At 42.2% G+C, this 21,556-nt stretch overlaps 1 protein-coding gene across 1 annotated transcript in view; it reads left to right on the top strand.

The window, feature by feature from the left end:
* The window catches only part of LOC130362525 (vomeronasal type-2 receptor 26-like), a 69,505-nt gene extending 50,320 nt beyond the window's left edge, over positions 1 to 19,185 (top strand). Inside the window, exons 4-7 of the mRNA XM_056567573.1 lie at positions 10,855 to 10,935; positions 12,863 to 12,973; positions 16,773 to 16,896; positions 18,281 to 19,185. Of these exons, the coding sequence (XP_056423548.1) occupies positions 10,855 to 10,935; positions 12,863 to 12,973; positions 16,773 to 16,896; positions 18,281 to 19,185 (1,221 nt within the window). The remainder of the gene's footprint in view (positions 1 to 10,854; positions 10,936 to 12,862; positions 12,974 to 16,772; positions 16,897 to 18,280) is intronic.
* The last annotated feature ends 2,371 nt before the right edge of the window (positions 19,186 to 21,556 follow it).

The following is a 21,556-nucleotide window of genomic DNA, read 5'->3' as shown; positions in this document are numbered from 1 at the left end:
GGCGTACTCGCCTACTGAAGAATTATCCTGGACCAGGTTCAGCAGGGCAGTCTCGGCAGAAGAGGCTCGGGCTGGTTCCTCGAAGACACTTCGCGAAGAAAGAGTGTACGGAGGCAGTGACAGGATCATTGCGGTCCCAGAGCGGTGTGGCCCATGACAGGGCTTTCCCAGACAGAAGACTGACCACGAAAGCCACCTTTGACCTTTCAGTTGGAAATTGGTCCGACATCATCTCCAAATGAAGGGAACATTGCGAGAGAACCACGGCAAAGTTTAGAGTCCCCATCAAACTTGTCCGGCAATGATAAATGGAGTCTGGATGCGGCCACTCGCTGCGGAGTAGGTGCAGGAGCTGGTGGAGGAGATGGTTGCTGAAGCTGTGGTAGAAGCTGCTGTAGCATCACAGTCAGTTGAGACAGCTGGTGGACTTGTTGCGCTATCTGTTGTGACTGCTTTGCGACCACCGTGGAAAGGTCATTGACAACTGGCAGCGGGACCTCAGCGGGATCCATGGCCGGATCTACTGTCAGGATTCGGCAGGCTGAAGGTGGATCCTCTGTGTCAGAGACGGATTGGCGTGGACCGTGTCGGTGGACCGGTTCTAAGTTGCTACTGGTTTTCACCAGAGCCCGCCGCAAAGCGGGATGGTCTTGCAGCGGCGGTAGCAACCAGGTCGTATCCACGGGCAACGGCTCAACCTCTCTGACTGCTGAGATAGGCGCGGTACAAGGGATTAGACAAGAGCAAGGTCAGACGTAGCAGAAGGTCAGGGCAGGCAGCAAGGATCGTAGTCAGGGGCAACGGCAAGAGGTCTGGAACACTGGCTAGGGATACACAAGGAACGCTCTGGCACAATGGCAGCAAGATCCGGCAAGGAAGTGCAGGGGAAGTGAGGTAATATAGGGAAGTGCACAGGTGAACACACTAATTAAAAACCATGCGCCAATCAGTGGCGCACCGGCCCTTTAAATCGCAAAGAACCGGCGCGCGCGCGCCCTAGGGAGCGGGGCCGCGCATGCCGGGAGAGCACAGACGGGGAACGAGTCTGGTAAGCGGGTCGGGATGCGCACCGCGAGCGGGCGCGTCCCGCTTCGCGAATCGCATCCCGGCTAGGGACATTATCGCAGCACACCCGGTCAGCGGGTCTCACCGAGGCGCTGCGAACAGGAGAACGCTGTGAGCGCTCCGAGGAGGAGCGGGGACCCGGAGCGCTCGGAGTAACACCCACTATCCAAAAATTTGAAATTAACAGACCCAGGCCCCACCTCTGCGGCATCAGTAACCCATATATTGCCTGAAGGACACAGCCTGGAGTTGGCTGATGCACCAGTACACACCAGGGCTTCACAATCCCCCCTCAAAAAACAACACAATGAGAAATTTTTTTCAAAGATTTCTCATTGGTAGCACCCGCTATCCCAAAATTTGAAATTTCCAGAACCAGGCCCCACCCCTGCGGCATCAGTAACCCATATATATTGCCGGCATGACACAGCCTGGAGTTGGCTGATGCAAGAGTACACACCAGGGCTTCACAATCCCCCCCAAAAAACAACACAATATATGACATTTTTGACAAAGATTTCTCATAGGTAGAACCCGCTATCCAAAAATTAGAAATTTCCAGGCCCCACTTCTGCGGCATCAGGAACCCATATATTGCCTGAAGGACACAGCCTGGAGTTGGCTGATGCAGCAGTACACACCCGGGATTCACAATCCCCTCCAAAAAACAACAACATTTTAGAAATTTTTTAAAGAAATACCTTTGTGTAAGAACAAGCGCATATCCACAAGACCACCCAAAGACATTCTTCTCAAAAATAATAAACCACACAATGTTTGAATTTTTTTTACAAAAACAAATTCAATATGTGTGTAAGCGCATCTGTCTCCAAAAGATCAGATCACCAAAGGACTGTTTTCACCCAAAATGATGAAGCAGAGTTAATCCCTGTCCGTTCTTTTTTTTTCTTTCATTAAAAAATCACACGCAACAAGCGTTCTGTTGTGTAACGATTAGCATTCTGGAAAATTCAATGTTATTACCGATAAAATTATCAGTAAATAAAAAAAAAAACACTACCCAAGAGTGTTTAATTACCCCATACATTACACCAGGAGCAGTCAGGAGTAGGCCTCAGCAGTACCCAAGAGGCTTTAATAACCCCCTACCTCTGCACGATCAATTGCGAGATCGAGCAATACCAGGTGTGTTATGCCCTCAGATTTCCGGGGCCGCAGGCGCGCTCCACTGAACGGATTAGCGTGTCTCTATCTTTCATCGACTGGTGCTGGTGACCCACTAACTCCCAGAAAGGAAAGCTACCGCGAAGCAGGTGGTCTCCCCCGGGCACGTTTGGCTCCAGAATTTCCACTACTGCCACACCACGCTGACTGCCAACTGTGCTACAGCCTTGCTGACTCAAGGGCAACCTGCAACTCTCTTCTCCCAATGATGAACCCCCCTTCTCCTGAGATCGAGCAATAACAGGTGTGTTATGCCCTCAGATGTCCGGGGTCGCAGGCGGGCTCCACTGAACGGATTAGGGTGTGTCCATCTTTTTTGGTAGCACCCGCAATCCAAAAATGTTTAATTCCCAGACCCAGGACCCTCCTCTGCGGCATCAGGAACCCATAGATTGCCTGAAAGACACAGCCTGGAGTTTGCTGATGCACGAGTACACACCCGGGCTTCACAATCCACCCAAAAAAAAACGCAAAATGTTATTGAAATTGTCTGACAAAACACCTGTTTTTTAAAAACAAGCGCATATACAGCAGTTCAGAAGACTCTATAATGCAGGATGGTGGACCACCAAAAGACATTCTTCTCAAAAAATAATAAACCACACAATGTTTGATATTTGGTTAAAAAAATTATTACATGTGTGTAAGCGCATCTGTCTCCAAAAAATCAGATGACAAAAGGATTCTAATCGCCAAAAAATGATTAAGCAGAGTTAATCTCTCTCCATCTATTTATTTTTATTTTTTTCATTAAAAATTACACGCATGGAGCAGGACCTGAACCAGCAGGTGGTGGCATACCTTGACATGGCCATGCCAACAACCATTGAAGATCCACTGGACTTCTGGGCAGCCAAACTTGATTTATGGCCACAACTAGCAGAGTTTACCCTGGAAAAGCTGTCCTGCCCGGCCAGTAGTGTGCCATCAGAGCGGGTGTTTAGTGCGGCCGGGGCCATAGTCACCCCAAGGCGAACTCGTCTGTCAACCAAAAATGTGGAGAGACTGACGTTTGTCAAGATGAATCAGGGATGGATCAGCCAGGATTTCCAGCCACCAATGCCAGATACCTCAGGGTAGATTGACCATGCTGCTACACCAACATTTCCCAGTTATGAAACCCTCTTGGGTTATCAATTAGGGTTATGAAACCCTCTTTCGTACTGCAATTGCCTGCTCCTGGCTCATTCTGTGTCTTTCAGAAACTACTTGCCTCACTGATGCTTCTGTCCTTGGGCCTTTAATTTTTGGATGTTTAGCAGTAGCTAAATATATGCTTAATGCAAATGTCAACATTGATCTTTAAATGTAAGGGGTTATGAAACCCTCTTGGGTACTGCGAATGCCTGCTCCATACTCATTCCGTGTCTTTCAGGAACTACTTGCCTCCCTGCCCTCAGGCCTTGGGCCTTCAATTTTTGGATGTTTAGCAGTAGCTAAATACATGCTTAATGCAAATTTCAACATTCATCTTTAAATGTAAGGGGTTGGTTATGAAACCCTCTTGGGTAATGCGATTGCCTGCTCCTGGCTCATCCCGTGTCTTTCAGGAACTACTTGCCTCACTGATGCTTCTGTCCTTGGTCCTTTAATTTTTGGATGTTTAGCAGTAGCTAAATATAAGCTTAATGCAAATGTCAACATTGATCTTTAAATGTAAGGGGTTATGAAACCCTCTTGGGTACTGTGAATGCCTGCTCCATACTCATTCCGTGTCTTTCAGGAACTACTTTCCTCCCTGCCCTCAGGCCTTGGGCCTTCAATTTTTGGATGTTTAGCAGTAGCTAAATACATGCTTAATGCAAATTTCAACATTGATCTTTAAATGTAAGGGGATGGTTATGAAACCCTATTGGGTACTGCGAATGACTGCTCCTAACTCATTCTGTGTCTTTCGGGAACTACTTGCCTCCCTGATGCCTCAGGCCTTGGGCCTTCAATTTTTGGATTTTTAGCAGTAGCTAAATACATGCTTAATGCAAATTTCAACATTGATCTTTAAATGTAAGATCAAAACCGAATGACCAGGGAGTCAGGAGTTAGTCTGGCGCAGAGAGGAACCATCAGGCAGCCAAGTAAAATCAATGGATTTATTAGATGCAACGCGTTTCGCTGCGCATGCGCAGCTTCATCAGGCATGACAAGAGAAGGCTGGTAACAGATATATATACCTCGAGGAATTAACCATTAGAGTACTTTTTGAAAGAGTTGTTGCATAAAATTACATATCCACATATAAATGTGACAATGCATGAAAAATATCAATAAATATAAATAAATATAAATAGACAGACAAAAGTCACAAAAATAACAATGAAACAATAATGTAAAAGCACAATGGGATCATATAAACATATATATATATATATATATATAATATAATTATCGCATGTGGTGTGAATATACCCCACAAGCGACCCTAGTAATCACACCGCTTAGTCACCGGTGCGGCATTCAACAACGCAAGTTGGATATTATTTCAAAAAATATATAATATAAAAGAATATGGACCTATAAGGTGCTATGTATGTTAGTTCAAAGAGTAAAAAATTGATTTGTATATCGCTGCATTATTAGATGGGTAATGATAGTATAAATAAAGTAAAATAAACAGTGCGGTAAAACAAATCGCAACTGACCAGAGGGTGACATATGAACACTACTTAGAGAATGTGAGAAAAATGAACTAGAATGACTAGTGCGGTATTGAATACAGCACCCGGCGAAAACGCAGGGTGTGAATATTCGTAAAAAGATCAAAATTTACAAACAATGAAAAATAAATAAAAGGTTTCTGTATGCAAAAAGAAAGGAAAAACTAAAAGAAAGAACGGAACTTGGATAATAAAACATAAGGAATAATAAATAAACAGTGGGGCGCTCCAGGGTGAAAAGCACAGAAGGAACAACGAAAAAAACTGATAAAGATATAATATTTTGGAGATTAATCCATTGGAAGAAATGGAATATTTTTAAACCCTAATTTATCAGATTATTTAACTGTATCGATACATTCATTAAAACCTTGAGGGTGCAAAGTATGTAGTTTGTGAATCCAGAAGGATTCACGATTATTTAATCTTTGTATTCTGTTAGGTAAATGAATGGGGATAGTTTCTAAAATAATTAATTTCAAAGTTTCAGAATAGATGTAACCAAATCAGATTGTTTTTTATCCTTCACCTTCATGTATGCCTTAGTTAAGAGCGATTTAGGATAGCCCTTCTGTATGAAGCGTTGTTTTAAAACCTCAGCTTGAGAAATGAAATCTGAATCAGAAGTACAGTTTCTGCGGATTCGTAAATACTGGCCGAATGGCACCCCTCTTAGCCAGCTTGGATAATGTGCACTATCGAACTGTAAAAAACTGTTAATATCAACAGATTTGAAAAAAGTCTTCGTGGAAATAGTGCCATCGACTGTTTTATGGATATCAAGGTCTGAAAATTGAATGGAGCTTTCTGCATAATGCATAGTAAATTTTATGCTCCATGTATTAGTATTCAGCTCATGTACAAAGAGGTCAGCTTCATGTTTGGTACCTACCCAGATCAAGAAGAGGTCGTCTATATAACGACGAAAGAAAAAAACAGACTTAAAATACAGGGACTGTGCCATAACTAGGGACTCGAATCGCCCCATGAACAAATTAGCGTAACTAGGGGCGAATCGAGTCCCCATGGCACAGCCCCTGTTCTGTCGATAAATGGTATGATTGAATTCAAAAACATTATTGAGAAGAATAAATCTAATGGATTCCAGTAAAAATTCTGACTGACTGGGGTTTAGTGAGGGGTCCTCTTGTAGAAAATGTTTAATTGCAGGAACACCTAAATCAGTGGAGATGTTAGAATAGAGGGAGCACACATCCAGGGTAAGGAAACTATAATGAGGGGGTAGTGCTCCCTCTATTCTAACATCTCCACTGATTTAGGTGTTCCTGCAATTAAACATTTTCTACATTTTCTTTATCTTATTTATTAGGGATTGTGAAGCTTTGGTGCGTACTCATGCATCAGCCAACTCGAGCCTGTTTCATTCAGGCAATATATGGTTTACTGATGCCGCTGCTGGGGCTGGGAATTTCAAATTTTCTCATAGGTAGCACCCGCTATCCGTAAGTCTTCTTCATAAATTTCTACAATTGTTGTGTTTTTTTGGAGGGATTGTGAAGCCCTAGTGTGTACTCATGCATCAGCCAACTCCAGGCTGTGTCATTCAGGCAACATATAGGTTGCACCCGCTGTCCTACAAATTCTTAAAATTATTTTAAATATGGTTGTTTTTTCTTTGGGATTCTGAAGCCCTGGTGTGTACTCAATGCTGCTTCCTGCTACACTGTCAGCCCGTTGGTCCTGTGACAGTGTGCTACTCCGCCTCCACATCCTCCACTGTGTCTTAAGCCTCCACTGCCCGGACAAGTCTCAGTGGCCCTTCAGCATACCATGTGTGCTGGTCACGGCGGTGTCACGCTGTTCTTCACATGGTTTGCCTTGGCGAGAAGTCTTGGAAACAATGGCCGGTCAGGGCAATGGAGACATTTCGCCTAAATCTCACGGCCACATGAGCCCTGTGAGGGCTTGTTGCATTTGGTCCTTCGTACCCACACGCTGGGGTCCGGGACACGCAAAGGTTGTTTTAAATTTCAAATAAAAAAATGATGGTGCTGCTGGGCCTGGGTCTGGGAATTTCAAATTTTCTCGTGGGTAGCACCCGCTATCCAAAAACTTTTTCAAAAATTTCTAAAATTGTGGTGTTTTTTTGGGGGGGATTGCGAAGCCCTGGTGTGAACTCGTGCATCAGCCAACTCTAGGCTGTGTCATTCAGGCAATATATGGGTTACTGATGCCGCTGTGGGGCCTGGGTCTGGTAATTTCTAATTTTCTCATAGACAGCACCCGCTATCCAAAATCTTTTTCAAAAATTTCTAAAATTGGGGTGTTTTTTGGGAGGGATTGTAAAGCCCTGGTGTGTACTCGTGCATCAGACAACTCCAGGCTGTGTCATTCAGGCAATATATGGGATACTGATGCCGCTGTGGGGCCTGGGTCTGGTAATTTCAAATTTTCTCATAGGAAGCACCCGCTATCCAAAATCTTTTTCAAAAATTTCTAAAATTGTGGTGTTTTTTGGGAGGGATTGTGAAGCCATGGTGTGTAGTCGTGCATCAGACAACTCCAGGCTGTGTCATTCATGCAATATATGGGTTACTGATGCCGCTGTGGGGCCTGGGTCTGGTAATTTCAAATTTTCTCATAGACAGCACCCGCTATCCAAAATCTTTTTCAAAAATTTCTAAAATTGGGGTGTTTTTTGGGAGGGATTGTGAAGCCCTGGTGTGTACTCGTGCATCAGACAACTCCAGGCTGTGTCATTCAGGCAATATATGGGTTACTGATGCCGCTGTTGGGCCTGGGTCTTGTAATTTCAAATTTTCTCATAGGTAGCACCCGCTATCCAAAATCTTCGGTTTAAATTTTTTAATTCATCTTTCAATCTTAGGGATTGTGAAGGCCTAGTGCCTACTCATGCTGCTGACAACTCTGGGCTGTGCCATTCATCCACTATATGGTCTCCTCATGCTGCCAACACCTCCATGCTGTGTCATTCAGCCACTATATGGTCTCCTCATGCTGACAACATGTCCTTGCTGTGTCATTCAGCCACTATATGGTGTTTTCATGCTGCCAACACCTCCATGCTGTGCCATTCAGCCACTATATGGTCTCCTCATGCTGCCAACACCTCCACGCTGTGTCATTCAGCCACTATATGGTGTCCTCATGCTTCAGCTTCATCCAAGCTGTGTCATTCAGCCACTATATGGTGTCCTCATGCTGACAACACCTCCACACTGTGTCATTCAGCCACTATATGGTGTCCTCATGCTGCCAACACCTCCATTCTGTGTCATTCAGCCACTATATGGTGTCCTCATGCTTCAGCCTCATCCAAGCTGTGTCATTCAGCCACTATATGGTGTCCTCATGCTGCCAACACCTCCACGCTGTGCCATTCAGCCATTATATGGTCTCATCATGCTGCCAACACCTCCACGCTGTGTCATTCAGCCACTATATGGTGTCCTCATGCTGCCAACACCTCCAAACTGTGCCATTCAGCCACTATATGGTGTCGTCATGCTGCCATCACCTCCACACTGTGCCATTCAGCCACTATATGGTGTCCTCATGCTGCCAACACCTCCATTCTGTGTCATTCAGCCACTATATGGTGTCCTCATGCTTCAGCCTCATCCAAGCTGTGTCATTCAGCCACTATATGATGTCCTCATGCTGCCAATCCCTCCACGCTGTGCCATTCAGCCACTAAATGGTCTCCTCATGCTGCCAACACCTCCACGCTGTCATTCAGTCACTATATGGTCTCCTGACACTGATGCCACCACCAGGCTCTGTCATTGTGCTGCTATGCAGCAGTGATTCTAAAAGCGATGCCGGTAATCTGCATGTTATTCTGAATAACAGTATTATTTCACTAACCCAGCACACTCCATATGCATTTTAGAACACAGCAAAGTGTTCTATACCCCTATAGAGGCTGTATGTAGGCTAGAAATAGCCTTTTTTCATATAGATTCGCCGCAAAAAAATTTGGATCGAAACAAACTTTTTCGGAAAATTCAGCGAATCGGCCGAATCGAATTTTTGAAAAGTTTGCTCATCTTTAATCCCAGAAAGTACTGACTCGTACTTCACGGATAGCCACATGGCACAAGGCTAGCCTGCTGCTCCAAAACCATGATTAGACAGTCACCTTACTTAACCTAGCATCTCTTACATGTGGCTGTGAATGAACACAATACTGTCAGTCGACAGACTGTGGCTGTTTCCAGAAATTGGTAGTTTGTATGATTAGCTAATATCATTGTATATATTTACCACAGGATTGAAACCCCACTTTTGTCCATAGGTGCGGGTCCTCTACCCCATTGTATGAGTGCACAATTGCACTTGGGGTTGAGCACCTGTTATCACCTTGAGACTACATTGTTTTGTTTTTCTGTTTAAAGTTAGTCATGTTGTTTGCATCCATATACACGTTTATCAGGTGTCAGGATGTGATTGTGGTACTTGTGACCGTCTGCAGGCATTCTCCATTGTATGCAATTTTTGCTAGGGATATCGCCCTTAGCAACGGTTGACAAGTGCAGGGCCTCCGCCCCAGTGAAGGTGCACAATTGCACTTGTGGTTGAGTTTCCTGCTATAGCCATGTCCATGCAAATATAAGCCGACAAGCATCTTTTAAGGCTTATACCAATGCACCCTTTTATCTTATTGGGTAGCGTTGGGGGTTTTCACCTGTGAGGCCTGCTATATATAAACCAGCAAGGGTGGGGCTTGTAACCTGTCTCCCCCCTCCCATTGTATGTGTGCTGAGTTCACACTGGAGGCGACTGGGGAGCAGTCTGCAAGTTGGACCTTAGGCTGCTGTATATCTGGTTCCTGGTTCTATGCATCTGGCCAGGCAAAAAAGGTTAGTGGTTAGGTCCCGCATCACATGAGAAACCTTGGCGTGGTGTGCGGGCTCAGGTATGTCCTTCATATAAGGATATACTGGCTAATGTCTCATTTTTACTTCAGTTTTGAGGATTAGCTAATATCATTGTATATATTTACCACAGGATTGAAACCCCACTTTTGTCCTTAGGTGCGGGTCCTCTACCCCATTGTATGAGTGCACAATTGCACTTGGGGTTGAGCACCTGTTATCACCTTGAGACTACGTTGTTTTGTTTTTCCGTACTGTATATACACAATAGTTTGTCTGAGCTAACTGTTATATATAAGGCCACTCTCACAGAGGAGGTCTGTTGTATTTATATAAGAGTTAGTGTGGGCTACTATAGAGCACCAGTGGTATACCATAGTGTCTGAGTCGTATTCTGCAGAAGTGTGTCTTTGCCAGAGTATTTTTGGAACATTTTGAAAAAGCCATTGCTTCTACCAATATCTCCATTGGCATTTTTACACCTTCAGGCATCTGTCAACAAAAACACTTTTTGCTACCTTTTTCAATGTAAAAAGAAAAACATTCAAAATCCACTAGCGCAGTGTGTTTTGAAACAAGTTGTTAGTTATCATGGGTTACCGCATGTTGCCAAAACTCTTTTATTTAAATTAACCACTTAACAATGACTTGAATACATTCCTAGCAGTGTGATACAAGGCTTTCGAATCCTTAGGCAGGGCTTTGCACACATTTTAAGTGTTATCTATTTCTAGGTTCTGTTAGAACTTATTCGCCACAAACCAAACTTTTTAGGAATCTATGGCAAACCTGCCAAACCAAACTTTTGAAAATTTTGCTCATGCTCACCTCTACTGGTGATAGAGTCAGAAAAAATCTAAAAGATAGGTCTTCTAGAAGTAGTTTAATAATTTAAAACATTTTTATTCAGGGAAAAACTCATCATTGAAACTTTGTTTTGGACCTCACTGAAGTGTGTCTTTTTCTGTCAGATACTTAATTCTGTCGATAGTTTTATAGATGTGCATTAATATTCATAACCTGTGTGAATATAGCGAGCAGAAGATTAGAATTTCCTTGTTAAGATTATAGCTTTTTTTTTTCTTTTACAGCTAACACAGTACATTAAAGAAGAAAGGACTTTTTTTAATGAAAATGGAGATTGGATAACACCGCTAGATATTCTAAATTGGGTAATGATAAAAAATGAGGTTATAGAGGGACTGTCATTATGAAAATTACTACCGATAAGATGACTTTTTCAAATATACAATTATTTTAAAACAAAATGTAAATTTTACTAAAATATAAAAAAAAAGAAAATAGCCACCACTAGGGGGTCATCCATCTTTATGCAGACAGACTACTGTATTTTTATACACGTTCCATCAGGCACTTCTGCCCATACCCCTTACTTGTAAATTGCATATTGCTTTAGGGACAAAGTAATGAACCTCTGAATTGGATGTACATCCTTTATCAACTTGTATAACTATTGATACTAAGAAAACATCAGTTTATAGCAACTTAGTGCATATAAAAATTATACATTTTTATTGAATAATCCGTCTTAAGAACATATATGGAGCTCAGTAAAATTCGGACAACAAATATCCAGGAGACCACTAATTTGATTAAACAATACTCTCCACAATAGGATAATAAAACAGCATAGTGGTAATACCTAGGACCACCACAAGATGGGGATAAAGCAGTAGCAATACAGATTGATTACAATAATAGTTTCTTAACATATGACTACAATGACAATAGAGTATCACTTAAAGGCACAAGGGGAGGTGGAGGTACATAAAAAGTAAAACCACTATGGATTGTACCATCTAAACCAATCCACAAGGTATCAATAGCCTAGTAAATGTTAAATGACACTCATATGTAAGGCTATTGCAACTCACCCATGCTGTATATATAAGTGTGCTCCCGGACCCCAAGCGTGCTTTCGCTCCTTCCTCAGGGGGCTACTGTGTTCAATGTGTTTGTGGCTTACATGGGGAATGTGCCGTCAATTTCTGGAACGCCGAGTCAGCTTCCGGACCAGCGCTCCCACACGGCGCATGCGCACTGATGCCAGTGAGTATCACGCCACTACTCCCCCACGTCATTATGCAGCCAGACGTGCCACGTATACATGAAACTCCTGTATGCGAATCTGTGTTGCAGGGCAAGAAATAGCGCTAACTGTGACTACTGTATTTTGCAGCATACTAAATACCGGCCGTAAAGTGTGTTGGTATCCAGTATAGAAGATCACCATTGCACCACTACAGACTTCAGCTGTTCCTAAACAACAACCCCCATGATGGGAGTTGTAGTTTTGCAACAGCTGGGTGTACAATCTTTGTAAAACTCTGTTTTAGAGCTGTGTATTCCCCAGCTGTGTGCCTCCAGTTCTTGCAAAACTACAGACAAAGGATGTGTGGGCATGCTGGGAGTTGAAGTTTTGCAACAGCTAAAGGCAAGACTGCTTTAACACAGCGCTTTACAAACACTGCAGCTCCAGCTGTTGCAAAACTACAACTCTCAGCATGCTTGAACAGCCAAAGCTTTCTCTGACTCCTGTATGACAAAGAAACTGATCAGACATTCAGGAGCCTGTGGAAGCTAAATGACAAACATAGTGACAGTTCTGTTGATTAGCATTCAGCTTTACTAGGAATAGATAGAACTACTATTCTTTTATCACTAAAATCCTTGCACTAATTTGGAAAGCACTATTTTTATATTTACACATTTAATATTGTTATAAACTCACCGTAATGTCTTAGGAATACTGCAACTGTGTAACATGTACACCATATCACCAGAAGGGAAAGGGTTAAAGAGTGCAGTGATTTGCAGACTGCCCAGAGAGGAAAGGGTTACAGAGTGCAGTGATTTGCGGATCACCAGGCTACTCAGAGCAGATGAGTTATCTACAGTAAGGGTGAGAGATGGACACGCCCCCTCCACAAGGCAAGAACACAAAGCAAGTGAGCAAGATATAAATGCTATTTGTTAGGGATCTATAGGTCCAGGCATATAAAAAATTATATTTACATGATCAGGATTAGGTACTGAGTAACATTAAACTTTTTTATTTATTTTTTTGCACTATGACAGGTACGCTTTAAAGAAATATCCAGGACACCCGTCGGAACATTTGATGCTTCATCTCCAGAAGATAAACAGCTGTATATCAATCCACAGATAATAAAATGGAGGCATGAATTGGTATGTCACCGCTAAGAAGCTATTTAGCTTGCTGACAAACTTTGGAATCAATTTATTGGTCTGTATGGTTTAGGAAACTTCTGATAAGAGACATTTTGGGCATGTTGAAAAGGTTGTCTTGATAGGGAACACCACTTTCAGAATGTAGCTCCAGTTCCTCTGCTGTATCAACTCAGGTGCTACTCCCAGCATTCGAGGAAAACTTTTTTCCCAATGAACTCTGTGACTTGCCATGAAATTTTTGTTCAGGAATTGCTTGCCATTGTAGTTAAAGGAGAACTGTACTGAAAATTATTCCTTTTCCTCTGTGCCCGGGCTGCAAAAACAAACTTTAACTCACCTTCTGACTTCCCCCGTTGCACCAATATCGGTGTCCCAGTCCTCCAGTACATGTCTTCTTCCTGCTTCCTGGGAGCGGAGAGTCTTACTGCGCTCAGCGTATCGCCAGCCGCGGCAATGTCCTGCCTTGGCCGGTGATAAGCTGAGCACATTGTCATGTAACGAGCCCGGGCAGCAGGGAGAAGGTGGGGCCAGGCCCTTTACATGACAGTGCACTTAGCCTATCACTGGCTGAGGTGGGACATCGCTACAGCTGGTGAAACGCTGAGCGCAGTATGACTCACCGTCCCCAGGAAGCGGAAGAAGACCAGCCCCAAAGGACCGGGACATCGATTTTCCCTTTTTGCAGAGGAAAAGGAAAATTTTTCAGTACAGTTCTCCTTTAAGAGGAAGAAAGGAAATATCTAAGCCCTAGGTTATGCTCAGAGCTCAAGTGTCAAAGAGGTTGTGCTAAGCTGCACTATGTATGTCTCCTCCCTCATCCACCATCACCTGCCTTGACTGAACAGTGCAAATAAATTAGTCAAGACAGGGAGCTCTGAACATGATCTAGAGTTTATAGATTCCCTTTAAAACACAACTGTCACATAAAAATCTATAAAAAGTCAATACAGTCTACAAGCTGATTATTGGTATACTGCAGCCATTCCTTGGTTTTGGCACTCCGTGTCTACCATACTGTAAAAACAACTTTTATCCACAGTCACCAACAGTTTGCAAATTGTGGCCAGGAGTTCACAATTCTCTGGGGCAACCAGCACTGCTCCAATCTAAGTGACACGAAGCTTTGCCATGCATGCACAATTGGCTTTCTATTACATCTCTCGCAAAATGAGTCTGCGAGCAGTGCTGGAGCAGTGTTGTTACATTGAAGAAGAGAGGCTTGGTGGCCCAGGGGAACGCCTCTATTGGTGACTGTGAATTAAAGTTTTTTTAGAGCAAAGGAGATTCTGAGTGCCAAAACAATGGTATGGCTGCAGTATAGAAGCAATCAGCTTGTAGGCTGTGTTGAGGGTTTATTGACCTATTTTTATGTGACCGCTACTCTTTAAGTTATGCCTATTTAAATGAATAAGAACATTGTAAATAGCATTGAACAGTGTTAGCAATTGAAATATTTCACTTCATATCCTTTGTGGCCATGGCTGCACATGTGCAATTGTTGCTGCCAGGCAATATAAAATAAAATCTCTCTGCTCACAAGGGAGATTTTTCAGAAGAGGAGGATCAGCATAGGGGAGGAGGGTTTTTACTATGAAGATCCAGGCAGAACATCACGATGCACTCAGAGCTTGGGAAGGCCCTGTATGCACCAAGAGTCTTAATTTTCATAATAAAAAAAGAGGAATAATGGAGAAAAGAAGCAATGAATTAGCAAACGATAAATATTATTCTCATCAGCGTCACCCGCACTACAAGCCTGTAGCAGTAGATTTGTACGGGTTATGCCGATGACAGATTTACTTTACGGATATCGATTGTGAGTTCTATGATATGTCCCTCTGTGCTCAAAAAGTTAACATTTATTAGAATGATTTTTAAGATATGTTGAGAAGCCATTATTAAGACAATAGCCCTCCCAATTACACTATTGACCTTATGTGCACTTATGATTCCATTACTTAATTTCTGCTTAAAGGGATACTCTACTCCTAGACATCTTATCCTCTATTCCATAGACATGAATGGAAGGGCCATGGCGTGATGTCACAAACACGGAAGCAGCGGTGCAGGCGCGGAAAGGGGGATAAGATGTCTAGGGTGGATTACCCCTTTAACCCCTTAACGACGCAGGACGTATATTTACGTCCTGCGCCGGCTCCCGCGATATGAAGCGGGATCGCGCCGCGATCCCGCATCATATCGCGTGGGTCCCGGCGCTAATCAACGGCCGGGACCCGCGGCTAATACCACACATCGCCGATCGCGGCGATGTGCGGTATTAACCCTTTAGAAGCGGCGGTCAAAGCTGACCGCCGCTTCTAAAGTGAAAGTGAAAGTGACCCGGCTGCTCAGTCGGGCTGTTCGGGACCGCCGCGGTGAAATCGCGGCGTCCCGAACAGCTGATCGGACACCGGGAGGGCTCTTACCTGCCTCCCCGGTGTCCGATCGACGAATGACTGCTCCGTGCCTGAGATCCAGGCAGGAGCAGTCAAGCGCCGATAATGCTGATCACAGGCGTGTTAATGCACGCCAGTGATCAGCATTAGAGATCAGTGTGTGCAGTGTTATAGGTCCCTATGGGACCTATAACACTGCAAAAAAAATGTTAAAAAAAAGTGTTAATAAAGGTCATTTAACCCCTTCCCTAATAAAAGTTTGAATCACCCCCCTTTTCCCATAAAAAAAATAAAACAGTGTAAAAAAAATAAAAAATAAACATATGTGGTATCGCCGCGTGCGTAAATGTCCGAACTATAAAAATATATCATTAATTAAGCCGTACGGTCAATGACGTACGCGCAAAAAAATTCCAAAGTCCAAAAAAGCGTATTTTGGTCACTTTTTATATCATTAAAAAATGAATAAAAAGTGATCAAAAAGTCCGATCAAAACAAAAATCATACCGATAAAAACTTCAGATCACGGCGCAAAAAATGAGTCCTCATACCATCCCATACATGGAAAAATAAAAAAGTTATAGGGGTCAGAAGATGACATTTTTAAACGTATAAATTTTCCTGCATGTAGTTATGATTTTTTCCAGAAGTGCGACAAAATCAAACCTATATAAGTAGGGTATCATTTTAACCGTATGGACCTACAGAATAATGATAAGGTGTAATTTTTACCGAAATATGCACTGCGTAGAAACGAAAGCCCCCAAAAGTTACAAAATGGCGTTTTTTTTTCGATTTTGTCGCACAATGATTTTTTTTTCCGTTTCGCCGTGCATTTTTGGGTAAAATGACTAATGTCACTGCAAAGTAGAATTGGCGACGCAAAAAATAAGCCATAATATGGATTTTTAGGTGGAAAATTGAAAGGGTTATGATTTTTAAAAGGTAAGGAGGAAAAAACGAAAGTGCAAAAACGGAAAAACCCTGAGTCCTTAAGGGGTTAAGTGATGGATACCGCTTTCTTCCCCTCACATCTGTCTGACAGCTAACATGCCGACTTTTTAGCTGGAGCCCCCCCCCAACAATAGCAGTAGTTAAACCCAAAGGAAGAGGAGAGAAACTCACAATGGAGAAATATACAGTATAACCATACATTAATAGACAGTATAACAGTACAATTACAGTATAAAATACTGCATAACAGCTATGCTTCTGCCACATTCCTGTGGGTACACTGGGTAGTGCTATGAGTTCATGTCAAATATCTCCAGGTTGAAATGGGGACAAAAGCCTTCTAGATAAAGCTATATCCATCATTGGTTGTTAGAGGATTAAATTAATGACTATTAGCATAAATCATGTATTTATTCATATATATATATATATATATATATATATAGATTCCTAAAGGTCGATGTAGTGAACCCTGTCTACCAGGAGCCCGAAAAGTTCTCAGAGAAGGATATCTCATCTGCTGCTATGACTGCGTCCCATGTCCAGAAGGAGAATTTTCTAATTACTTTGGTAAATTATTGTGCTTATTTATTTATTTTCATCAATAATATTAAATTTGTGCTTACAAGAATACAAATATTATTATTATGCAAAGAGTTTCTAAATCTTTAGTACATTTTTGTATTTTTTATGTGTCTTTCCCCATGCCTGCAGCCGGAGGAAGCTATTAAAATGGTGACGTGCGTGGGGGAGGGCAGGGTTCTGATGAAGTGTGCTGTGTGCACACGCAACAGCTGTCACCAAATAATGAGCTGACATATAGCGTTCCTGTTCGTCCCGTCAGTGTATATGCACCTGTAAGTTTTTTTCCACCACTAAATAAAGAAGATTCCTTGTCAGGGACTGGAGAGTACTGCCCTTAATTCTTCTTTGCAAGTTATTATCTGTATACTCGAGTATCGGGGCTGTTAGGCACCATGATTTATGTGTGGAGGATCGACATATGTGTGTTGCTCCAGCTATCCTGCTTGGGATATAAGCACTTGGATTGTATACTTTGGAGAGTGGGGTTTCAGTGCCGACTGCTGGGACTCAAAATTAAGGCAACATAGGGCATTATGGAAACTAACAGCTTGTTTAAAAACATACCATAATAGTTGATTTTTTAATACTTTTTAAAATAAAAAATGTGCAAAAATAATACCCTTTTAATGGAAGCCGGCTAGTGTTTATACACATGGTGGTACCTGAAGAAGCAATGGCTTTTTCAAGTTGTAAAAAAAAAAATACCCTTTTTGGCAGTAGAAACAGGTGTTGCACCTGGAAGGTGAAGAAGCAATGGCTTTTTATAAGCCAACCTCACCTAGAAAATGACACATAACCATCTAAGCAATACTTTTTCACAATAAGTGTGCCACAAAAAAATAACTGGATCACTTAACTTCCACTGAAACTAATTTACCACTGATTGAACAAATTAAATATAGTCTCCGCAGGCTGCTATACTATAATTGCTTTGTTTTTATGGTCCTACTCCTATCTGTGTTGGTCATTGATCCCTGTCCCTCACAGAGATCTTCTCCTAACACCAGTTATCTCTAAAATAGCTTCTGAAGCTGTGCATAGGCTTTTTACAGAGGCTTTGTCATCATCCGTATAATGCCTTCTGATTGGCAAGAAGAGCAGTCTCCAAGGCATTATGGGTTACCCTTAGAACATATGATCTTTCCTATTTTTTTCTGTCATGTGGATAGTTCTATTTTAGCAAGTTCAACCAAAACAAGCCATATGAAGTTGAAGTTTAGGCCAAAGTTCAGACTGAACTGAGTTTGATGGATTTGGTTCTCGCATCTCTAATTGTGACATACAAAATCTATCTATCTATGCCACTATATATAGAGGATTGAAAGACAGAATGATAGATAGATACATCTGATCTTCTTTCCATTCTTAGACACTGAAAATTGCCAGAGATGTCCTGAAGATGAATGGCCAAATGATGGAAAGAACAAATGTGTTAAAAGGGATTATGAGTTTCTTTCATATGAGACTGATGTGGTTACTTTAGTCTTCTCCATCATCTCCATATTACTCTTTTTTAAAACTGTATTTATAATTGGAATATTCATTTTATTCTGGAAATCTCCCATTGTCAGAGCCAATAACCGGAACCTAAGCTTCATTCTCCTGACCTCTCTCATGTTCAGCTTACTCTGTGTGTTTCTATTCATCGGTCGTCCAGTGGATATAACCTGCATGCTGAGACAAATCTTCTTTGGGATCTTCTTCACAGTAGCCGTGTCTTCTGTCCTGGCCAAGACCATCATAGTCTGCATAGCATTCAAGGCCACCAGACCAGACAGCTCCTGGAGAAAGTGTGTGGGGGTTAAGCTTCCTTATTCTGTAGTGTTGGTCTGTTCATCTCTTCAGATCCTGAATGCAGTTATCTGGTTGTCATTGTCTCCTCCATATCAAGAGCTTAACCTGGATTATCCTGGGAAGATCATCATTCAGTGTAATGAAGGGTCTGTCTTGGCCTTTTACCTCATGTTGGGTTATATGGGGTTTCTGGCGGCTGTGAGTTTTGTTCTAGCTTTCATGGTGAGGACATTACCTGATATCTATAATGAAGCCAAGTACATCACCTTCAGCATGCTGGTGTTCTGCAGTGTCTGGATCGGTGCCATCCCGGCCTATCTGAGTAGTACAGGGAAACACATGGTCACTGTAGAGATATTTGCCATATTGGCCTCAGGGGGAGGAAATTTGATCTGTATGTTTCTACCTAAATGTTACAATATCCTGATAAACCCTGAATTGAACAGTAAAGGACACTTGTTTCAGAAAAGCGTTATGTAAATGATTCTCTGATCTGAATTTTCTTGTTCTTAAAAGGTACAATAAGCCTTTTGACTTTGTTAGCCAGATGATAGAAATGATAGTTCTCAGTAGCCGATAACTTTTAAAGACTAAATGAAAAAGATGATAACAAATTGTGAGCTTTGGAGACGACCTAGGATCTCTTCATCCGGTATGGTTTATCACAATACCTAAATAATCACATATTCATACACAGAAAATATGTTTATAGTGTAGAGGACTAGTAGAGGCCACATTCCAAAACATACTGATGTGTTTAATTAATATTTTGATTGTGAGTTTCAATGGGGACAGGGACTGTTGTGAGTGATAACAATCTCTAAAGTGCTATAAAATGTTATTGCAATAAAGATAAAAATTAGAAGTCATTTTTATACATTAAACACTTTCATTCTTAACTTAAATTGGGCTCCCTAATTTTGGGGAATTTGACAAAAATATTTTAAAGTTATAATAAGAGAAGAGCGAGCTCAGTCCTGCGAACCCAGTCTCGCTCAGAACTTTGGGGGGAAAAAATCTTGCCAAACATTAGAACCTTGCCCAAGGTTTGGATTGCACAAGCGTGGCAATAGCAATACTATAGCGGAAGGGATGAGGAACATATGAGAGGAGAGTTATCAAAACCTGTGCAAAGGAAAAGTTGACCAGTTGCCCATAGCAACCAATCAGATAGCTTCTTTCATTTTGGAGAAGCCTTGCTAAATATGAAAGAAGCAAGCTGATTGGTTGCTATGGGCAATTGGGCGACTTTTTCCTCTGGACAGGTTTTGATAAATCTCCCCCATGGTGTTCTGGTGCCGGAATGCTGATCGGATGAGGAAGTAACACTGAGATGATGTAAGAGTAGCCCAGCATACCTTGCAGCGAGGGCAACATAACATGACCGCAGGTTAGCCAATTAATGCTTGCATTATGTGATATACAGCTCCCAGGCCAATCAGGAGTCAGTACAGTAACCCCCCGACCTACGATGGCCCTGACATATGATAAAATCGACATACGATGGCCTCTCAGAGGCCATCGCATGTCGATGTCAGCATCGATATACGATGCTTTTATATGTCGGGGCCATCGCATTAACTGCTATCCGACAGCGCAAAATGCTTAAGCTGCTATCGGATAGCAGTTTAAGCATCCCTGGCAGGTTCACTTACCTATTCCCGCTGCTTCGGATCTACTTCGCGATCCTCCGGTGTCTTGCGCATCTTCTCCAGGGTCCGGGCCCCGCTTTCCGGCGTCGTTATTACGTCACTACGCACGCCGCGCCGGCGCAGCAGCGTAATAACGTCACCAGAAAGCGAGGCCCGGACCCTGGAGAAGATGCGCAAGACACCGGAGGATCGCGAAGAAGACACCGGGGCAGCGGGACAGAATCGGGAGCCCCTGGGACAGAGTCGGGAGCGGTGAGGACCTGGTCCGGAGCGACGGGGACAGGTGAGTACAGCTTCCCATACTTTACATTGCACGGATCCCTCAACATACGATGGATTCGACAAACGATGGGTCGTTTGGAACGAATTACCATCGTATGTTGAGGGACCACTGTATAGGAAAGGGTTTAACCCCTCGTTTTTTCCTCTTCACCTTTTAAAAATCATAACCCTTTAAATTTTGTACCAAAAAATCCATATGATGACTTATTTTTTGCGCCACCAATTCTACTTTGCATTGACATCAGTCATTTTACCCAAAAATCTACAGCAAAACGGAAAAAAAATCAACAAAATTGAAGAAAAAACGCCATTTTGTAACTTTTGGGGGCTTCCGCTTCTATCCAGTGCATTTTTTCAGTAGAAATCACACCTGATCTTTATTCTGTAGGTCCACACAATTAAAATGATACCCTACTCATATCGGTTTGATTTTGTCGTACTTCTGAAAAAAATCATAACTACATGCACGGAAATTTATACGTTTGAAATTGTAATCTTCTGACCACTATAACTTTTTTATTTTTCTGCATATGGGGCGATATGAGGGCTCATATTTTGCGCTGTGATCTGAAGTTTTTAGCTGTACCATTTTTACATTGATTAAACTTTTTAATTGCTTTTTATTCATTTTTTCATGATATAAAAATGACCAAAAATACGTTATTTTCGACTTTGGAATTTTTTTGCGCATACGCCATTGACCGTGTGGTTTAATTAATGATATATTTTTATAGTTTGGATATTTACACATGCGGCGATACCACATATGTTTATATTTATTTTTATTTACATGGTGTTTTTTTTTAATGGGAAAAGGGGGGTGAGTTGAACTTTTTTTTAAGGAAAGGGTTAAATCACATTAATTAACTTATTTTTTTACACTTATTTTTTGCAATGTTATAGCTCCCATAGGGGGC

Source organism: Hyla sarda, chromosome 1 (genome assembly GCF_029499605.1).
Source record: "Hyla sarda isolate aHylSar1 chromosome 1, aHylSar1.hap1, whole genome shotgun sequence".
In the NCBI taxonomy this organism is placed as follows: Eukaryota; Metazoa; Chordata; class Amphibia; order Anura; family Hylidae; genus Hyla; species Hyla sarda.
Note: the sequence above shows the minus strand (reverse complement) of the source record. Positions and strands in the feature narration are given on the sequence as shown.